The sequence below is a fragment of the Schistocerca serialis genome, chromosome 1 (genome assembly GCF_023864345.2).
Source record: "Schistocerca serialis cubense isolate TAMUIC-IGC-003099 chromosome 1, iqSchSeri2.2, whole genome shotgun sequence".
Lineage (NCBI taxonomy): Eukaryota > Metazoa > Arthropoda > Insecta > Orthoptera > Acrididae > Schistocerca > Schistocerca serialis.
In genome coordinates, this window is record NC_064638.1 from 516,233,096 (window position 1) to 516,252,878 (window position 19,783).

General features: G+C 45.0%; 1 protein-coding gene across 1 annotated transcript in view; it reads left to right on the plus strand.

Annotated features, from left to right (window-relative positions):
• Window positions 1-19,783, plus strand: part of LOC126474259 (solute carrier family 2, facilitated glucose transporter member 8-like) — a 296,736-nt gene that overhangs the window by 269,352 nt on the left and 7,601 nt on the right. The window contains exons 3-4 of the mRNA XM_050101727.1: window positions 1,772-2,052; window positions 8,481-9,038. Coding sequence (XP_049957684.1) covers window positions 1,772-2,052; window positions 8,481-9,038 — 839 coding nt within the window. The remainder of the gene's footprint in view (window positions 1-1,771; window positions 2,053-8,480; window positions 9,039-19,783) is intronic.

Here is a 19,783-nt window from a genome sequence, read left to right on the forward strand (position 1 = left end):
GCTCCCTGTATTTTACTCCTGCCACCTTCAGAATTTGAAAGAGAGTATTCCAGTCAACATTTTCAAAAGCTTTCTCTAAGTCTACAAATGCTAGAAACTTAGGTTTGCCTTTCCTTAATCTATCTTATAAGCTAAGTCGTAGGGTCAGTATTGCCTCACGTGTTCCAGTATTTCTACGGAATCCAAACCGATCTTCCCCGAGGTCCGTTTCTACTATTTTTTCCATTCGTCTGTAAAGAATTCGCGTTAGTATTTTGCTAGTTCGGAAATTTTCACATCTGTCGACACCTGCCAGTATAACCGAGAACTGGGTTTCAGCGATAACTGGCATCCGTAGATTGAACAAAGAAGGTTGAGGGATTCCAACTATCGCTTCAAACCTGGGCAAAGCTGAACTGCTCGCGGAAGTGTCAAGGGGGGAGTGGTCACACCTTGAAGAAGTGGGGTTCCCGTTCACCTGCTGACTGTGACTGCGAACAATAGAACAATTGTTAACGAGTGCGTTCTTGGAGCGTTTGACGACGATCTTAGGACACTATACTAACAAGGAGACGGCACGAGCGTGGGGTCGGTGATTTGTCCGAAATTTTGTATTGTGAAAGAGGATCCCTAACGCCTCACGTGGTTAAAATAATAGGACGGACTACCCGGAAGATACCGGGAAAAATCGATCCAAATTTTCTTAAGTGCCTTATGAGTATAAAATGTTAGTCCATTGCCGAGACGCCATCTGGCATATAGGTTAAGGACTCGGACTCTTACGACAGAGGTCCCGGGTTCTATTTCTTCTCTGGCACTATTTTTTCTTATATTTCATCTTCTTTTGTTATTCCACCAATTCTTCAGAAAGTTTCGCAAACCTACATTATCTTTAACAAATTAGTTACATTATTGAATAAAAATTATTTTCTTTTTGTCCAACAACACAATTCATGGTGGTTGGTTTTCCATTTTTCATTGTAAAGTGCATAAGGAGAATCATTGGGTTTTTAATCAGAATAACAAATTCTATTGGGAAACATTCAATTTTTATACGTATAATAATTATAAACAAGAACCGCAGTGGTAATTATCGTAAAACCAGACAAAGTAATAATTTTTGCGACATCTTGCGCAACATATAAAAGCGGATTTTTTACAATCACAGGGCGTTTGCAATAAATCACTACAAAAATATGCCCCATTAACATTTACGAAAATGTTTTGAGTTTCTGATAATTTTGAGGCAAACCAGGTATATTGAATCATGTCTCGGAATATTGGTGACGATAATTGATGGTGAATTATAGAATGAATTTTTATACATTCTTCCCGGGAATTAATTTCACGATTCTCCTTTAACAATGGGCTGCAATTTTGCAGGCAACAGAAGGAAAAAAAAAAGTCGGAGGAGGAATCGAATCTGAGACCTCTGGGGTAAGGGTCCGACTGCTAACCATGCAGGCCAGACGGCGACTTGGCAATGCGCTAACATTTTATACTCATAAGGCACCTAAGAAACTTTGGATCGATATTTCTCGGGATTTTCCGAGTAGTGCGTCCTAATATTTTAACCACGTGAGGTGTTAGGCGTCCTCTTTCACCACAAAAAATTTCGGACAAATCCCGGACCCCACGGCCGTGCCGTCTCCTTGATAGTGATAACTAGTGCTATGGACTGGATGTCAGATTTGGACATTTCCATTTGACCGTAGATACCGTACTTGTAAAACCAAATATAGTCCGAGTGTGCCTCTCTGGCCGTGACACCAGTGTGTTCGGATGCCGGCAGCTAACCTGAGCACGCTGTGCGTGGGCTGCGCCATGGGCTGGACGGCGCCGGTGCTGCCCGAGCTGGAGCGTCTGCTGGAGCAGCCGGGCGCCGGGCTGGTGGAGGGCGAGCCGCTGAGCGCGGCGCAGGGCGCCTGGGTGGGCGCGCTGCTGCCGCTGGGGGCGCTCGCCGGCTCGCTGCCCGCCGGATTCCTCACGCACCGCTACGGCCGCCGCCTGCCGCTGCTCGCCTTCGGCGCGCTGCTCTGCCTCGGCTGGCTGCTGCTGCTCTTCCACGAGTGGGTCAGTACCACACACACACACACACACTTTGACAGGTTGGACGGGTTGACAGGGCTGGAAAAATAGATTTTTTTTAAAAAACCACCAGTCGGTTAATCCTTTCGGTGCTGTGGACGTGCATACACGTCTTGCTACCCCGCTACCCCGTTCCCCAGGTGCTTGGACCAACGAGTAATACACGCCCTGTAACGAACTTGTGACGTCACACTAGTTAACTTGTCTTGCCACACGTCACGAGATCTCGGCTCCTTGGGAAGCTCACCGGACATCAGTGTGTAATGGAAAAGATGCTCACTATCGACATTAACTTTGTCGTGTGCTATTGACAGCGTGCATGCATTTAAGGGTGCAGTCAAGAATTGTTAAACTCGTCTGAAATAGTTACTCGCTTCCTGCTCGATGCCTGCTGGTACTCGGAAGACCTACAGAGCCCTGTGCTGTGACATATGCGCCACAGCCCGTCTTTCTCGCGGCCCTCGCCAGGTGCTGTGGACGTGCATATGCGCGCCGCTCGGGTTTTCCTACATAGCAATGGACGTCTTGTAGCGTTGTTCCTGGGGGGCCACTTGCCAACAGAATCAGGGATTGATTACACTATTATAATAACATACGTTGAGCATTAAATATCTGAATAAGAGAAATATTATCATTTCTGTGCATTTTTATAATCGCGATGTAGTCACACCCGGAACAACACTAAGGGACCAGAAGATTTATAGACTTTAAAAGAAATGCAACACTACACAATTTTAAAAAAATTGGTTCAGAAATAATAGGAAAACGATAATGTTCCTTCTGCCTCATGCTGCGTTCGGCCCATCAGCGTGATCGTAATTTCTGGTGATGAACTAACACGAAATAATTACCAATTAAGTAAAGGAGAAGATGGAAATCGTCAAGGTTAATTTACTAAAATAAGCACACTTATCATTAACACATTTTTTTTAATGCTGCGTACCTTTTCGTATTAAATTACAATAGATGACCATTGTGGTTAAATACTTTATACATAACAGTGAAAATGTACTCTTTATGCTGTCTGTTCGTAATCAGTTACAAAAAACTCCATGTTTTCTGATTGAAAAAAAAACAATTAGCATATTCACTGAATATTATCACATGAAATATAAAATACCGTTGCGGAATGCAGCAAGTTCGCGTCCGCCTTTCATGGAATACAAACAGTAAAAGGTGAGGCGCCAAATGCCTCATCTGTCGTGAAACAACAGAATTCTTTTTTATATCATTAATCGATACATGTACATAGAGATTTACGGGCACCGCGCAAGAACGGCAAAGATAAAGAATAATAGATTCTGTGTGTGCTATGCGATGTTTCATTTCTTTTACTTTACAATTGTTCGGTAACTTTAGGCCATCAGGCGTTTACTATTGAGCGTATATCAATGTTTGTTAGTCGAAGATTACTAATATTACAGTCTGTATGCGTCCTGCGCTGTCGACCTCTCACTGCTGCGGAAGAGCTACTTCCATAACTCGCTGAATAAGAGTTTCGACTGTTTATCATACAATGAATGTGCCTCACTTACAAAGAACCTCTTTTCAATTTTTTGAATCGTTTAGCGAGGTATTACGATTGTTACGACCACACGATTAGCGACGCACGAAAATGTGAATGAGCGCGTCTGTGCGAGGCCGTCCATCGGGTATTAAATCCAGTAATTCGCAAACGAAATGAGGTATCGTCCTGCTCTCAGTTTAAGTAATATTCTGATATCACATCTACATTTCATTCGCTGCAGTGCATGAACTAAGATCAGCCTTACTCAAAGTTTACACAACCCGTTTTTACCTCTACAAAACCTTTAAAATTTCGTGCAGTGTTTTCCTTAAGTTGACATACGGAGTAAATATAGCATATAACAAAAAGAAATACAGTCCTTTATTGAGGGAAGATACCAGATTGTAAGTTATGCAAAAATCATCTAACATTTTTCAAAAAGTCAGGCAAGTATTTCATATAGGTCAAAACACCGCCTCCAAGTACAGGCGCCAGCATTTAGCGAGAAACGCAGGGAGCACATCTCTAACAGCAAAAGGGTTAAAATGAGTTTTTATGAGTTTCATTGGATTTTCGTCGATTTTCTTATTTAGAAATTCAATTAAAATATGTGGAGAAAAGTAGTTGCTGTATCACAGATGATGAAGATAGTATCATAAAAATAGGACAGCTTTTAATATATTTTTTAACATATGACTGTTTAGCTGATTTCGGTAATCTACGCAAAGAATAAGTAACATATATGAATGTAACGAGGCCTATTGGTGACGTTCATAATTACTTTTGGAATCACCATCAACAATAAGGCTGGGAAAAGAGAAAGAATGATCTTATCCCGAATTTTACAAGATGCAATTAACTTCCAATATGATTGCCTACGCATCTTTATTAATAATTGTTATATATGTGTAGAAAATATAACAGAGCATTCCAAAGAAATCCTTTGTAATACATTCACGGGCTTGTTTGGGCAAAATTTGCTCTAAGCACTAAGGGACTTAACATCTGAGGTCATCAGTCCCCTAGGCTTAGAACTACTTAAACCTGGCTAACCTAAAGACATCACACACATCCATGTCCGAGGCAGGATGCGAATCTGCGACGGTAGTAGCAGCGCGGTTCCGAACCGAAGCGTCTAGAACCGCTCGGCCACAACGGCCGGCTGCGCAAAATTAAGAAATGTTTTAGGAGAGAAAAGCAAGAAATTAGTGAAGCTCTATAAATTTATGCATGTTTCCGTAAACGACTAAACTGTACTCTTTTAATGTTATTTAACGTGTTTTTTATATTACAAGAAAAGTTAAAACACAACTTTAATAAAATAAATTCTAGTTTCAGTAAATAGTTACTTTCAGTAACTGTGATGGCTCTTTCTAATTTGTGTAAGGTTAACTATTTAACATTTTGTACGTTAATTAAATTTTCATAATTAAACATACTTGGATTTCATTGCACTTTTGGCGGGTTTTTTAAATGTTTCTTTAATGATCATAGTTTTTTTGGGTCTGGTTAAATTACAACAACATAGTGGTAGTTTCTGTTCTTCCACAAGAGAATGGAAGTTTCAAAATTTTGCGCATAAATAATTTAGTGAGAAAATTTCTATTTTAAATTTGTGCTGCTTTTTAATATATATGTAGTCGACCACTAATCTGATAATTCAGTTCGCAGTTTCATGAGTGTCAGTACCTGCAATCCTAAATTAGTTATACTGATTCTTAACGTATTTTTTCGTATGTGCTAAATGTAATGGTTCACTTGGCGTAGCCAAGTTTGGTTGATTCGCTCTGGGAAAAATCTATGATCTACAACAGCACCTGTTACTCAATACGTCGCACGGTCCATGGGGATACCTGTCTTGCTGTACACAACCTTATTTCCAGACTTCATGTGTGTGGCATGGAGGTAAGATACCTCACTTTGTCTGTCTTTTCGGGCGTTAGTCACGTGGGGCTGTTCGACAATCTATATTTTCTTTATTCAAAACAAACACTTGACACCCAAATTCTACATATTCCTTACAATTACTGCAGCTGCATTATTTTACTACAGGTTGTGCATTGTTATGTTAATACTCCACTAACATATTGTTTTCGATTCTACATGTTACTTTGACTTTTTGAGCTACCTAAAAGGTTAATACGTCGATGTCTTTTCCTAATTCTATGCTACCGGCAACGTTCCAGGTATGCGAGCGTCATGTACAAACCTACCTTATCGGCCATACCCACCGAGCTACTCCGAGTGGGCATGCCCCTGGCACCGGGCTGGCCCAAGATCTTGAATTCGCTGCAGTTTTATACTGACAGTTTATCCTGTCTTAACCTACGTTTAACCTAAAATTCTTCATATTTAGTGCTTTGTCATAATCAGTGTTTATGCATCCTCCCCCTAAATCCGAGACGTAGAGGGTCCCAGACGTGAGGCGGCTAGCCAAGTCCGCCCCCCGGCCGAACAGGACATGTGCACGGAGTCTAGATTGGTGTGGTATAGTAATTATGATTGTTCCTTTGGAATTCGCTTAGGACTTATTTGAGATTTCATTAAGTGTTTGGAATATGTCCCGTCGCTTGAGCAGATCGTGCGTGTCACGACTGGGTAATTGTTGCCTGAGTTGTGATGGAACGTTATCTAAGAGGGGGCACTCGTACACCACATGGTCTGGAGCGCCCTCTATGGCGCCACAATCACACTATGGTGTAGCCCGCTTCCCGAACCGGTACAGATATGCCGGATGCGGTCCATGTCCAGTAAAAAGTGCAGCAGTCCTATAGTTGGTTTGAAGTATCTGAGCTGCAGGAGCTCCCTGATATTCGGCAGCAACTTATAAGTTCTGCGCCCAGTTTCATCCCCATCCCACTGCTCCTGCCATGGTTCCTCACCCCTTCTTTTGATTTTGGATTTGTCTCCTAATAGGACTCCCATTATCTGAACTATTTTCTCTCTTCTTCTTTCTTTGCCCAGAACCAAGCTGCCTGCTCCCTGATCTTTATACCAAGCGGACAGAGTTCCATTAACACTAACAGTGCCCCCCGCCCCCCTACCTTCCCAGGAGTTGTTCTGTATGCCCCTACCGACCCCAGGAGCATATTCCGCTGCACCCTTCTCACGGCCATTACAGGCATGACCCTCGTGAGCCTGTGTGCCCAGACTTCCGAACCCTACCCTACGATGGATGTTAGGATGCTGTTATGGTACATCTTTATCAAGCCTCGCGGCGCCGATGAAATGGTGAGCCGTCTGTTCTGACCGTGGGATTTCTGGTGAGCTGTCCTTTCAGTAGTAGGTAAATGGACTTGCTGGGTACTATCGTCATCTTTGCCCTGCAGAACCATGCTGTCAAGATTTACATGGCCCTTTCCACTTTTGGCTCCAATTCTTCGCGGCTACGACCGCCAACCAGCAGGGGGAGGTCGTCTGCGTAGGTTGTGACCTATAGCACATCAATAGTGATATGGTTTCAGGTGTCCAGAAGAGGCATCCCACAAGAGTGGCCCCAGGACAGAGTCCTCTGGACACCCCTTTGCTATCCTTTTGCGATTTTCTCGTTAGGGGACGATAGCCTGACCTCTCTTTCTTCACAAAAGTTCCTAAGACAGCCTTATAGCGACCGAGGGCACTCCTTCGGCCGCAGGCAGGAGAAGAGCGAAGCCCACCACAGGCTGTCAAAGGCGCCACTGACATCCTACATGATGCCGACTATGTTCTTGTGCGGGACTGAGCCACAGACCTTAGCCGCCAGGGCGATTGCGTCAGACGCCGATCGCCCCGACCGAAAGCCGAACTCTCAGTCATTCATCTCGCACAGCACACGGTGTGCTCTCGGTCTGTCTGCCAGCAGCCACTGAAAAATATTCTCCAGCAGGTCCAGCAAACAGATGGGCCTATGCGATTTTACCTCTCTCAGGTCTTTGTCTGGACCTTTATAATCACCACATTTGCCTTTTTCTATATAGAGGGGAATTTCTTGAGCCTCGAGCACTCATTATCCAACTTAGTGAGAGGCGCAACCTACTGTGGGGCGAGATATTGCACTATGTCCGCTATAATGCCGTCCAGGCCTGGAGCTTTGACCCTGTTTAGGGTTTTAATTCTGCATAGCGCTGACTTCGGAGCTCCTGAATCGATCGATTCCATATTCACGCGAAAGCCATGGGATCCAAACGCGAAAAGAGATGTCGCTGAATGAGAGATACTGTAGTCTACAAAAAACTGTCCGCTACTATCGACCTTTCAGGCTATTTTTCTGAATTTTCGTCCAACTGCTTAGCTGAGTGATAATGTGTTTGCTTCGCATGAAGCGGGCCCGAGTTCGATTCACGGGCGTGTCGGAAATTTTTTTCCTATCGTGGACTAGGTGTTGTGTTGTCGTCATCAACATCATCACCGACAGACAAGTCGCCGAATGTGGCGTCACCTGAAATAAGACTTGCAACCCACGGCCGAACTTTCCCCGATGGAACCTACCGACCAACAATGCCACACGATCTTTTCATTTCATTTTTTTTATATATATAAATTCTCGACTCTGTGTGGGAGAATCGACAGCAGTGATTATCCAAAGCCTCGCGATCAACTGTCCGAACACGCCTTGAAGGCCCAGCGGTAACGACCTGCCGCCGTGTCGTCCTCACCCTCAGGCGGCACCAGCTGCGACTGTGGAGGAGCAAGTGGTTAGCACACCACTCTCCCGGCCGTCTTCAGTTCTCGTGACCGGTGCCACTACTTCTGAACAAGTAGCTCCTCAATTGGCCTCACAAGGCCTAACAGCAAAAACTTCGAAAAAGTGAAACACATACAATGAAATTATTCTGCTGCGTAAAGCACGTCTGCGTCTACAGTTCTCCACAAACACGGACGTTTCAGTAGAAATTTGGATTACGAGAAGAGCCAATTCTGTCGTCAGGTTTCGTTGCTGATGGTCGGCCGGCTGGTGTGCGGCCTGGCGTCGGCCGGCGTGACGACCATCGCCCCGCTGTACGCCGAGGAGGTGGCGGCGCTGGAGGTGCGCGGCGCGCTGGGCACGCTGCTCGACCTCATGCTGGCCGCCGGCCTGCTGGTCGTGTACGGGCTGGGCATCGTGCTGCCCGTGCGCTGGCTCACCGCCGCCATGGCCGCCCTGCCGCTCTGCTTCTGCGTCGCCTTCTTCACGATGCCGGAGTCCCCCGAGTACCTGCGCCGCCGGGGCAAGCATGACGAGGCCCAGCGGGCGGCCGCCTGGCTGCGGCTGGACCACGGCTCTGCAGAGCTGGTGCCCGTGCTGACCGAGACGCAGCAGCTGAAGCAGCAGCAGCGCCACCGGGAGGGGCAGGGTCAGCGCTGGGAGCAGGCGCAGCGCAGCGTCCAGGCGCTTTCCGAGAAGAAGCCCACGGCGCGCGCCTGCATCTTGGTCTTCTCGCTCATGGCCTTCCAGCAGCTCAGTGGCATAGACGCCATACTCTTCTACACCGTCGACATATTCCAGGTCATTATATTTACAGTTTATCTGTTTGCATAATTTCCGAAAGATATTGCAGATTTCGCGGGCTGATTTCAGTTATTGTGGCAGATAGAGCCCGTCTAATATTACCTGTTCTCCGGCGAGCAGTTTCCACCTTCAGGTTGTCCTGATGAATTTCCGTCATTGGAATCGGAACACGCTACTTACTGCTAATGCACCAATCAAATATTTGTGACAGTTGTACGATAGGAAGGACATAGAAAACGCGGAGTATTCGGACTTAGAGGGCAGTGAATCACACACAAGGGTAATGCTAATACCACTGGATTCAATTAGTGTTTACATCTGGGTAAACTGGAGATGTACACTAACAGAAAAAATAAAGCACACTGGAGGAAAACATCACTTTTTTTTTTTTTTTTTTTTTTTTTTTTTTTTACAGGTGATATGAAAGGTCTTGTAGGAATATTGGTAACAAATTCAGACAAAATGAAACACACATGTCACAGAAAGGGTACCAAAACAGTCACATTAATACACAGTGTACGCCTCTCTGACGGCAACGGTCGAAAAGGTGCCGAACGCCATCGTTTAACAGATATTCCGAAGCACCTTGCAGCTTTTGTTATCATTTGGCAATGGGTCTTGGACGTTCTGGAGGACATGTAAGCTCCAGCTTCACAGTCCCACAGGTGTTCAGTTGGCGAGAGATTTGGTGATCTTGCTGGTCAGGGCAGTTGCTGTGCACTACGAAGAGCACATTATGTCACAGCAGGAGTATGTGGAAATTATTGTCCTGTTGAATAACCGCATCACCTGCCTGTCGAAGACATGGCAGTTGTATGAGAATAACAACTTGTGTATTATAGCGGGCATTCGTTACTTCACCCTGCACTAACATAAGCTGTGATCCCGAGCTGTAACTGATCCCACCATGAAGTACCGAGCGAGGTGGCGCAGTGGTTAGCTCACTGGACTCGCATTCGGCCATCCTGATTTAAGTTTTCCGTGATTTCCCTAAATCGCTTCAGGCAAATGTCGGGATGGTTCCTTTGAAAGGGCACGGCCGACTTCATTCCCCATCCTTCCCTAATCTGATGAGACCGGTGGCCTCCCAGTTTGTCTCTTCCCCCGAAATCAACCCAACCCAACCCACCATGAAACGTGGAAATCGAACCTTATCGTGGGCGAATACACTCTGTAATAGGTCGCTCAGCAGTACTAGGCCGTACACCTGTATGACAATCGCTCGTATTCAGAGAGGCTCTACTCTCAACACCGAAGAGAACAGAGTGCCATATCACTCTCGACCTTTTGATGGCACTAGAATAGCCATGCTTGGCTGCGTCGTGCGGTCAGTGATAGCCTGACCAGAGACACGTACTATCTTGGTCCTGCTGCGAGCAGACGGCTCCCAGTGGTCACTGGGTGCAACAAAATGTACCCATATTTCTTCCCTGGATGACGTTCTGTCGCCCACAGCTGATATCGCAATACATCGATCGTGATGTATGTCTCTACTACTCGTACAAGGACGTCCAGAACCTTGTCTGCGGATGTGGGGATGTTCCACATACCACTGCAGAAAGCAGCGATATATTATGCCGAACATGCGCAGCAACCATTCGAAACGTCAATTCAGCTACCCTCAGGCCTGTAATGCGATCCTGTTCAAATGGCTGAAGTTGTTTAACGGGAGAATGAGTTCGTCGGCGGGGCGTGGTTGTGCCATAGAACGAATGTTGCACACACTGTTCACCTCTAAACTCTTCACAGCTACTGCCTGCGGAGTCGAAACAGAGGGCGCACAGACAGGCCTTCAGAGCGTCGTCGATTGTCGATGACCGTGACTGACGATTAACTAACAATACAATCCCTCAGTATGCACGCATTACACACTGATGCCAGTAAACGCAGTCCTCTGAGGTGTTGCTTCTTTTTTTCCGGCTCTGTGTATGGCGAACCACGAAAGGAAGGAATTTATTAGCTGTGGAGATGTTGAAGACTTGAGCCGTTGGAGGAAGATTCCAGCGCAAAGATGATATCTTTACTAAAGACTAATAAGAACACGCGAATGAGACAAACAATTAGTGCAAGGTAGGAGTCGAAGAAAGCATGTTCTTACCTTATCTAAGAGGTAGATACTGTAGTGAAAAAGTGGAATGTTCAAGTCAGCCTTGATGTTGAGGACTTAGGACACGAGAAGAAATGATTTGAAATGTAAAAGTCAGACGTGGTTGTTAAAAATCAGAGAGTGGACATTCCAAGAAGGTTCAGCGGTATAGACGCCATACTCAGCTTCATCATCGATTATTCTTGGTTATTACCTTATATGTACCTCTGTTATATTTATCCGTTCACACGACACCGAAACTGATTCTAAACATCATAGGCTGGTGATAATTCTGAACTGCTCTTGCGGGATTATCTAATGTAGCGCCGTCTACTGTTCGCCATATTTCGGCGAACTGACTTGCTGCCATCTTCATGCTGTCCTAATTAATACGATCAAGGCAACGGGAAAAGAGCAACAAACTATCTTGGCGAAATACCCAAGGACTAGACCATTCTACCCCTTCGGAATAGTCAATCATGTGTATTCATACTGCTGTTCCAACATGCTGCAACATTTACCCTAAAACAATCTCAAATATCTACATTTTCTGTTTATTCGATTTTCCTATGATTTACATTTAATTTTCATACAATTTTTTGGTCGAGAAGAACACTTTCAAAAAATTATTCCTCAACTTCATATCAATATTCCATTGCTTTTATCTTCCTACCTTTGAGCTGCCTGTTTAATCTGTGTAGGGTTCTCTCACTTCTGCTACTGGCTATTTCATTGTGCCTACCTCTAGAATTTTGCTGGTGTTTCCCATTAGTTTTGGAACCTTAACGTTTATATTATGGTGGGTTGGTTGTGGGGGGGGGGGGGGGGGGAGGGGGGAATGGATAGATGGCCGGGGGAGGAATATCATTCGCTGGGCAAATGTTGATGGTCGTAGCGCTACCACGTCCTTACAAACTCCTCCACATTATATAGCTTCACGAAACAAAATTTTTCACTAAATCCTCCATAGATTTTCGTCTCTTATAGATTATCTTTTGACTACACAGGAAGAAACAAAACATATCTTATCACAAATATTAATGGTCAGACAGCAGAATATTCGTACCAAATATTGATTACTCATTAATTTCCGAAATTAAATTTCTTTACAATTCTGCTGTTAATTTTGAGTCCTTAAGAAATTTTTGTGTGCTACAATTCCACCTGCCAAGATGGAAGGAACGTCATTCTTCATACACGTATTGATAGTTATCTTACTAGTACACTCCTAAAATCGGCTTGGGTGTTCATTTGGGAAAAAATCGCTTTGCGTAGTTTGGCCCCTTTAGATTATTTTTCTACTACACAGACTTTAGTTCACGGTTATTATTGTACATTGAAGGCCAAAGAAACTGGTATAGGCATGCGTATTCAAATACAGAGATATGTCAACAGGCAGAATACGGCGCTGTGGTCGGCAACGCCTATATAAGACAACAGCTGTCTGGCGCTATTGTCAGATCGGTTACTGCTGCTACAATGAGAGATTATCAAGATTTAGGTGAGTTTCAACATGTTATTACAGTCAGCGCACGAGCAATGGGACACAGCATCTCCGAGGTAGCGATGGAGGGGGGATTTTCCCGTACTACCATTTCACGAGTGTACCAGGAATATCAGGAATCTGGCAAAACATTAAATCTCCGACAACGATGCGGCCTGAAAAAAGATCCTGCAAGAACGGGACACATCACAATTGAAGAAGTGCAGTTCTTCCGCAAATTGCGGCATATTTCAATGCTGGGCCATCAACAAGTGTCAGCATGCGTATCATTCAAAGCAGCATTGTCGATATGGGCTTCCGCAGCCGAAGGCCCACTCGTGGTCCCTTGATGACTGCAAGGCACAAAGCTTTACGCATCGCCTGGGCCCGTCAACACCGACGTTGGACTATTGATGACTGGAAACATGTTGCCTGGTCGAATGAGTCTCGTTTGAAAGTGTATCCAGCGGATGGACGTATATGGGTATGGAGACAACCACATGAATCCATGGAACCTGCATGTCAGCAGGGGACTGTTCAAGCTGCTGGATGCTTTGTAATGGTGTCGGGCGTGTGCAACTGGATGGATATGGGACGTCTGATACATCTAGATACAACTGTGAGAGGTGACACATACGTAAGCTTCTTGTGTGATCACCTGCACCCATTTATGTCCATTGTGAATTCCAACGGACGTGGGCAATTCCAGGAGGAAAATGAGGCACCCACGGAGTGGCTCCAGGAACACACTTCTGAGTTTAAGCACTTCCGCTGGCCACCAAACTCCCCAGACATGAACATTATTGAGCATATCTGGGATGCCTTGCAACATGCTGTTCAGAAGAGATCTCCACCATTCGCACACTTACGGATTTACGGACAGCTCTGGAGGATTCATGATGTCAGTTCCCTTCAGCACTACTTCAGACAGTAGTCGAGTCCATGACACTTCGCTTCGCGGCGCTTCTGCGTGCTTGCGGGGGCCCTACACGATATTAGGCAGGTGTACCAGTTTCTATGGTTCATCAGTATATGTAGCCTGCCACAAGCTAGACAGATCACCTCTGAGAACCAAGTAGCGTGCGGAAACTCAAGATCGATGTCGAGTCTCTGACCGGAAACGTGTGACAGAGTGAATGTTACACACTCATTGCCAGTGAACGAAGTCATAAATGTCTACACAGCAATGCGTAACAGACAGAATTCCAAATCGAACTTGATATGCAGAAAGCAAGGTGACAATAACGACATTCTATCTAGCCCCTGAAGTTTTGAGATTGCAAACGCATGAAGTCGACAACTGGTCAAGATATATGGGCTGACAGTCATTCTGACGTCTTCATGTGAGTTTCACACTGTAGATTACTGTTGCACGTCATTGCTTTATACAGATTGTTCGGAAATTCCCTTTACACACTTCTAGGTCTTGCCCGCGGGGAATGATGCGAATTAGTATGTGCGTGCATGGTTTGATTTAGCGACGAAGCCACATTCATCTGGATGGGGTAGTCTATAAGCAAAATTGGCGCATATTGGGACTGAGAAATCACATTTCGCGACATAGAAGTATCTTCACCCTTACTGTGTAATGTGCAGTGTCCAGTCACGGAATAATCGGTGCGATATACCTTAATGGCACGGTGACTACCGAACGGCACTTGAAGGTTTTGGAACGTGATTTCATCTCTGTTATCCAAAGTGACCCTGATTTCGACTATGTGATTCATGCAAGACGGAGCTCGACCCAATAGAAGCAGAGGGGCTTTGACGTCCTGGAGGAGCACTTTGGGGACCGCGTTCTGACTTTACATGTTGAATAAAGCGTTTTCACGCCGTAGCTTGTAACTAATTTACGTTTTTCTTCATATAGTTCAGTAATTGTCACCTTGTATGTACATACAGGGTGGCTGTCTGATGATGTTACAAACGTTTAAGAGCGGTGCAGACGGATAAACGTACCAATTGAGGGAAGGTTCCCTGGCTCGGAAATGAACGAGTCGAAAGCTACAAGTAAAAATCATTCTGCTACCTCTAACAATGGAATACATGGACCGGTACCGTTTTCGCTAAGAATGTAAGGTGTGTAACTTTCAGTGCGGATGAAAACAAGTAAAAATGTCCTGTAAATTATGGCTCTGAAATGCAGTGAGCATTTGTTAACCTTCGCTAGCGTGAAACGCATCTGCTATATTGAACAAGTGCTCATACCTCGTAAGATATGCAATATAGAGCCCATGTTTGCCACACATTTTTTCTTGTTTTGGTCCATACTGCCACCTCTGATAGTTGCCTACCCTACAATCGCAGCAACAAGAGTAGTGGTGCATGTATTCCACTGTCAGAAGTATCAGAACGGTTTTCGCTTTAACTTTTGATTCGTTCGTTATCGGTACAGGGACCCTTACCTCAAATTGACACATTTATTCTTCTCCATCATCCTTGAAAGTCTGTAACATCATCATGGACAGCTACACATGTACATACATTTACAGGCCCCGGCGCTTATGACTTTGACGCTCCGTGACACTCTGTAGTGTCCTTGGATGACGTTTCCGCACGTTGGTTCCTTTTGAAAATATTATGTACGATCTCCCCTCTACAAGTCCTAGAAGTTTGTAATAGGAATGTCCTAACACCGTGTTCAAAGTAACAGCGCCGAGGAGCATGAGCTTAGTCTTTTGTTGTTTGACCGATCTTTGTCGCATCCAGCAGCCTCAATAAAATGTTGCTCCAGAAGCATGCGTTACAGTAGTATTGCGTGGATAGTCTCAACTGAAATGCGTACCTACGGAGGTCAAAACAATAAAATTAACTGTCTCTAGGCGTGATTTTAGGAGCAAAATTTTATTTTTATGGACATATTAAGGAAATCAGCGGTATCCATTACTGGATAAGTTAAACGCTGCCATAACGATTCGTGAGCTCTTCCACGTATTTCTACACATTCCTTAATAACTGAATCTCAGAACGATCACGTCATGGCAGTGATTTTCGCGTCAGAATAATCCATGAAGTGTTCCGCCTAGATACAGTGCTCAGCAATATCTGTCTTAACTTTGCTGTGAAAGGCGAGTGTGGTGTTCATGTTACAAGCACATTTCATAAACTGTGCACGTGATCCGCATAAAGTAGTGTTTGCCATATCGACGTTGTATTCTCTACAGTCCTGTCTTCCGCAAGCCCACATCATCTTTTACCGAGCACGGAAGAACAAAGATTTTTGTAGTTGGCCTAGAGATTACTTGAACATGCTTGTTTAAGAGTATGCCTAATTTATGCCTAATTTACCTGAAACGTTAGCTTCATATGCGAGAAATGCCTAGCAAACGAAAATCTTGGCCACAATATGGTCTCTCTTCGATTCATTTATTGAGGTATGTACAAAACACGATTGTAGGATGACCTCACTAATTATAATGGTGGCTTTCAACTTTAAAAGGAGTGGGCTACGGTTACTGGTTTAATATCCTCGCAAATACATTTTTTTTACCAAATATCATGCCCAGAGAAAGTTAATTTTATTATTTTGACCACTGAATCTTAACTCTGTGTACCTACAGATCGACAAGGGACGTGCAATCAAAAACTCTGTTGCGAATTCCCTCTTCGCCTCATATGGAGTAACATTTCATAGAGGACGTTAAACCCGACAGAGGCCCGTCATACGCCCGCCACATATGCGCACGTGACACCGTGCCAGTTGCTTGTATAAGGCCTGCGACGGACACCAGAAAAGCTCCACTTTGTCTTATCATAGTCATGGGTGTCACACATAACCAGTGAACAAGGGTTGCTCTATTTTGCTAATTGTACTCTCTCTTTAAGAGTGATCTACTATCAAATATCGCAAAACTGAGTATTTTTAGTGCTACCACGTATAGCGGGGAAGCGTAGTGACTGGCCGCCGACACACACTTCGGAAGAATGCCGTATTTAGAGAAAAGTTTACCACCACGAACGCTCGCCCCTATAATCTCAACACTTAGTGCCACCACCCATCTATTCAATCATCCACATAAAATCCATCAGATTCTATATGGAACGTCTTCTTCAGACTACATCAACTCATTAGGCGAAGAAATCATAAATTCACTTCATAAACGTCCATAGCTGACCTTCACAAGACCCTTAGGGACCCTTGCTTATTTACAAAGTACGCAGACGTAACACTCTACGCAGGCAGTCAAAACCCCTCCTTATCTACACAACCGTGGCACAATCTGAAGTCGCATGATGCCCTGTGGAGATGCTGCCAGTTTTATCTGACCAATACGCTCAGCAATCTCCAGTATAAAACTCACCTGGCAGTCAACCGGAATATCGTGATAAGACGTCATCCGGCTACAATTGCGAAATCGCATGGAATACCCATTACGCTACGAAGATTTCAAGAATGACATCGATCTTGAACTATCGATCCAGCACGTGGGCTGGATTTTTACCTCCTGCAGATGGTCAACTGCCAAATGTGGTGTAATTGTAAAATGTAAACTTTAACGGCCGGAAATATCACAATTAATAAAATGTTCCGGGCTATTACGCCGTGGTCGAATGGATTTCACTTTAAAACCCGACGTCTCGTCTCCATCTGCGGAGGACATTTTCAAGGCGGCTCGTAGCTTTGCTGAATGTTCGATTAACGCCGTGGCTCGCTACTGAGCACTACTGAGTCAGTAGTGAGCCAGGCTGTGAATCGAACATTCAGCAAAGCTACGAGCCCACTTGAAAATGTCCTCCGCAGATGGGAACGAAACATCGGGTTTTAAAGTGAAATCCATTAGACCACGAGGGCATAATAGCCTAGAAAATTTTATTAATTGTGATGTGGTGTACTTGTTGCAGTCATGGCAGCATAAAGCGGAACAATGTTTCACGCAAATGCTATCTCCGTCACTTCCCGAATGTGCCTCCATATCGTGACGAAATATAGTTGGACAAAAATATGGGAACACCATGAGAAATGTATGCGTGAACATAAATGCTGATGCTAGCCAAGACTGTAGGATGGGTTTTTGTACCTGACCCGGTCTAAGGCGCTGCAGTCATGCACTGTGCGGCTGGTCCCGGCGTAGGTTCGAGCCCTCCCTCGGGCATGGATGTGTTTGTTTGTCCTTAGGATAATTTAGGTGAAGTAGTGTGTAAGTTTAGGGACTGATGACCTTAGCAGTTAAGTCCCATAAGATTTCACACACATTTGAACCTTTTTTTTCTTTTTTCTTTTTTTTGTGCCTGACCTCGAACGGCAGCTGTGCGCTGCCGTCAATACGTGTCAGTCGTGGTCCAAACTGCGCTCTCTGTAACTATGAGTGTGTTACATCGGAACCAACTGAATTCGAGCGTGGCCAAAAGGTTGATGCTCCTGTGGTGGGCGCTTCCGTGTTTGATGTTTCAGGAGACACCGTATCAAAAATGTATTCCGCATACAGGGAGAGCGATAAAACATCATCCGGTAAGTCCCAACACGGACTAAAGTGCACTGACTAATTGCGACAGACGGTCATTAAAGAGGTTGGTTTGGGTTGTTTGGGGGAGGAGACCAGACAGCGAGATAATCGGTCTCATCGGATTAGGGAAGCATTGGGAAAGAAGTCGGCCGTGCCGTATCAAATGAACCACCTTGGCATTTGCCTGGAGCGATTTAGGGAAATCACGGAAAACCTGAATCAGGATGGCCGGACACGGGATTGAACCTTCGTCCTCCCGAATGCGAGTCCAGCATTGAAGAGGACTATGACGAAATATAGCAGGACGACAGCTGAAAAAGTCACTGCAGAGCTGAATGTCGCATTTGCAAAACCTGTCAGCACCAAAAAAAGACGAAGATCCGCGCGGGATAGCCGTGCGGTCTTGGACGGCTTGTCATGATCCGCGCGCCTCTCCCCGTCGGTGGTTCGGGTCCTCCGTCAGGCATGGGTGTGTGTTGTTCTTACCATAAGTTAGATTAAGTAGTGTATCCTTAGAGAACTATGACCTCAGCGGTTTGGTCCCACAGGATCTTACCAAAAATTTCCAACACGAAGGGTGCTTCAAAAGCAGGGAATTTCAGGGAGAGATGGAATTCCAAAACCACACAACGGCGATACAAATGCCTGTAACAAGAAAACGTGGTGACAAAGCAATAAAATCTGAGCTATAGAGCAATGGAAGAGAGCTATTTGGTCGGATGAGTCTTTTTGCACATTGTTCCCAAAGTCTGAGCGAGTTTATGTTCCAAGAGTGAAAATTGTGAGGATGCAGGTGATTATTTGGTCAGCCATATCGTGGTATTCCATGGGTACCATGGTTTTCAGCATTTTGGCTGATCCGGTCCATCTCACGGTGCAATGTTAGTTCGTCAATAGCAATGCTGTGTTCCAAGAAAACTTCAGAATTGGTTCTGTAGGCACAAGGATGGATGAATTTTTGCGTCTCCCCTAACCACCACAGTCACAAGATGTCAATATCACTGAGCCTTTGTGGTCTATTTTAGAGCAAAGGGTGCGTGACCGCTATTCACCTCCATCATTGTTATTTAAACTTGTCACTATTTTGCAGAAAGAATGGCATAAGATTTTATTGAAAACCATACAGGACCTGTATTTATCAATTTCTGGACGAGTGGATTTTGAGGTCAACGGTTTTGCTACACGGTATTAGACGCGGTAATGGATGTACCACAATTATCAGTGCACGGCATGATGCGCTTCCATGTCCTCCTACTCATCTGCATTAGCAGCTAAGTTCTTTTTCATGTGGAGTAAGACAGTGCTCCTTTTACTTCCAGGTTCTGCAGCACACATTCTGGTTGACTTGTAGGGTGACCCCATCGCCGATACAGTAATTCCAGTACTTATTTCCTTTCAGACTGATGGACCACACAGAGTGGCGGACATGTAATACACGTGTCAAGCGAAAACCTTTCTTTTACCACATGAGAAAATGAAATGTCGTGTGGCTAGGGTCGTCCGTCGGGCAGACCAGTCGCCTGGTGCAAGTCTTTCTAGTTGACGCCACTTTGCAGACTTGCGTGTCGATGGGTATGAGATGATGATGATTGAGACAACACAACACTCAGTTCCTCAGGGGGGAAAATCTCCAACCCAACTGGGGATGGAACCCGGGCCCCTTGGTATGGCAGTCCGCCACAATGACCACTCAGCTATCGGGGCGGTCATCTATCTACCACATGATCGA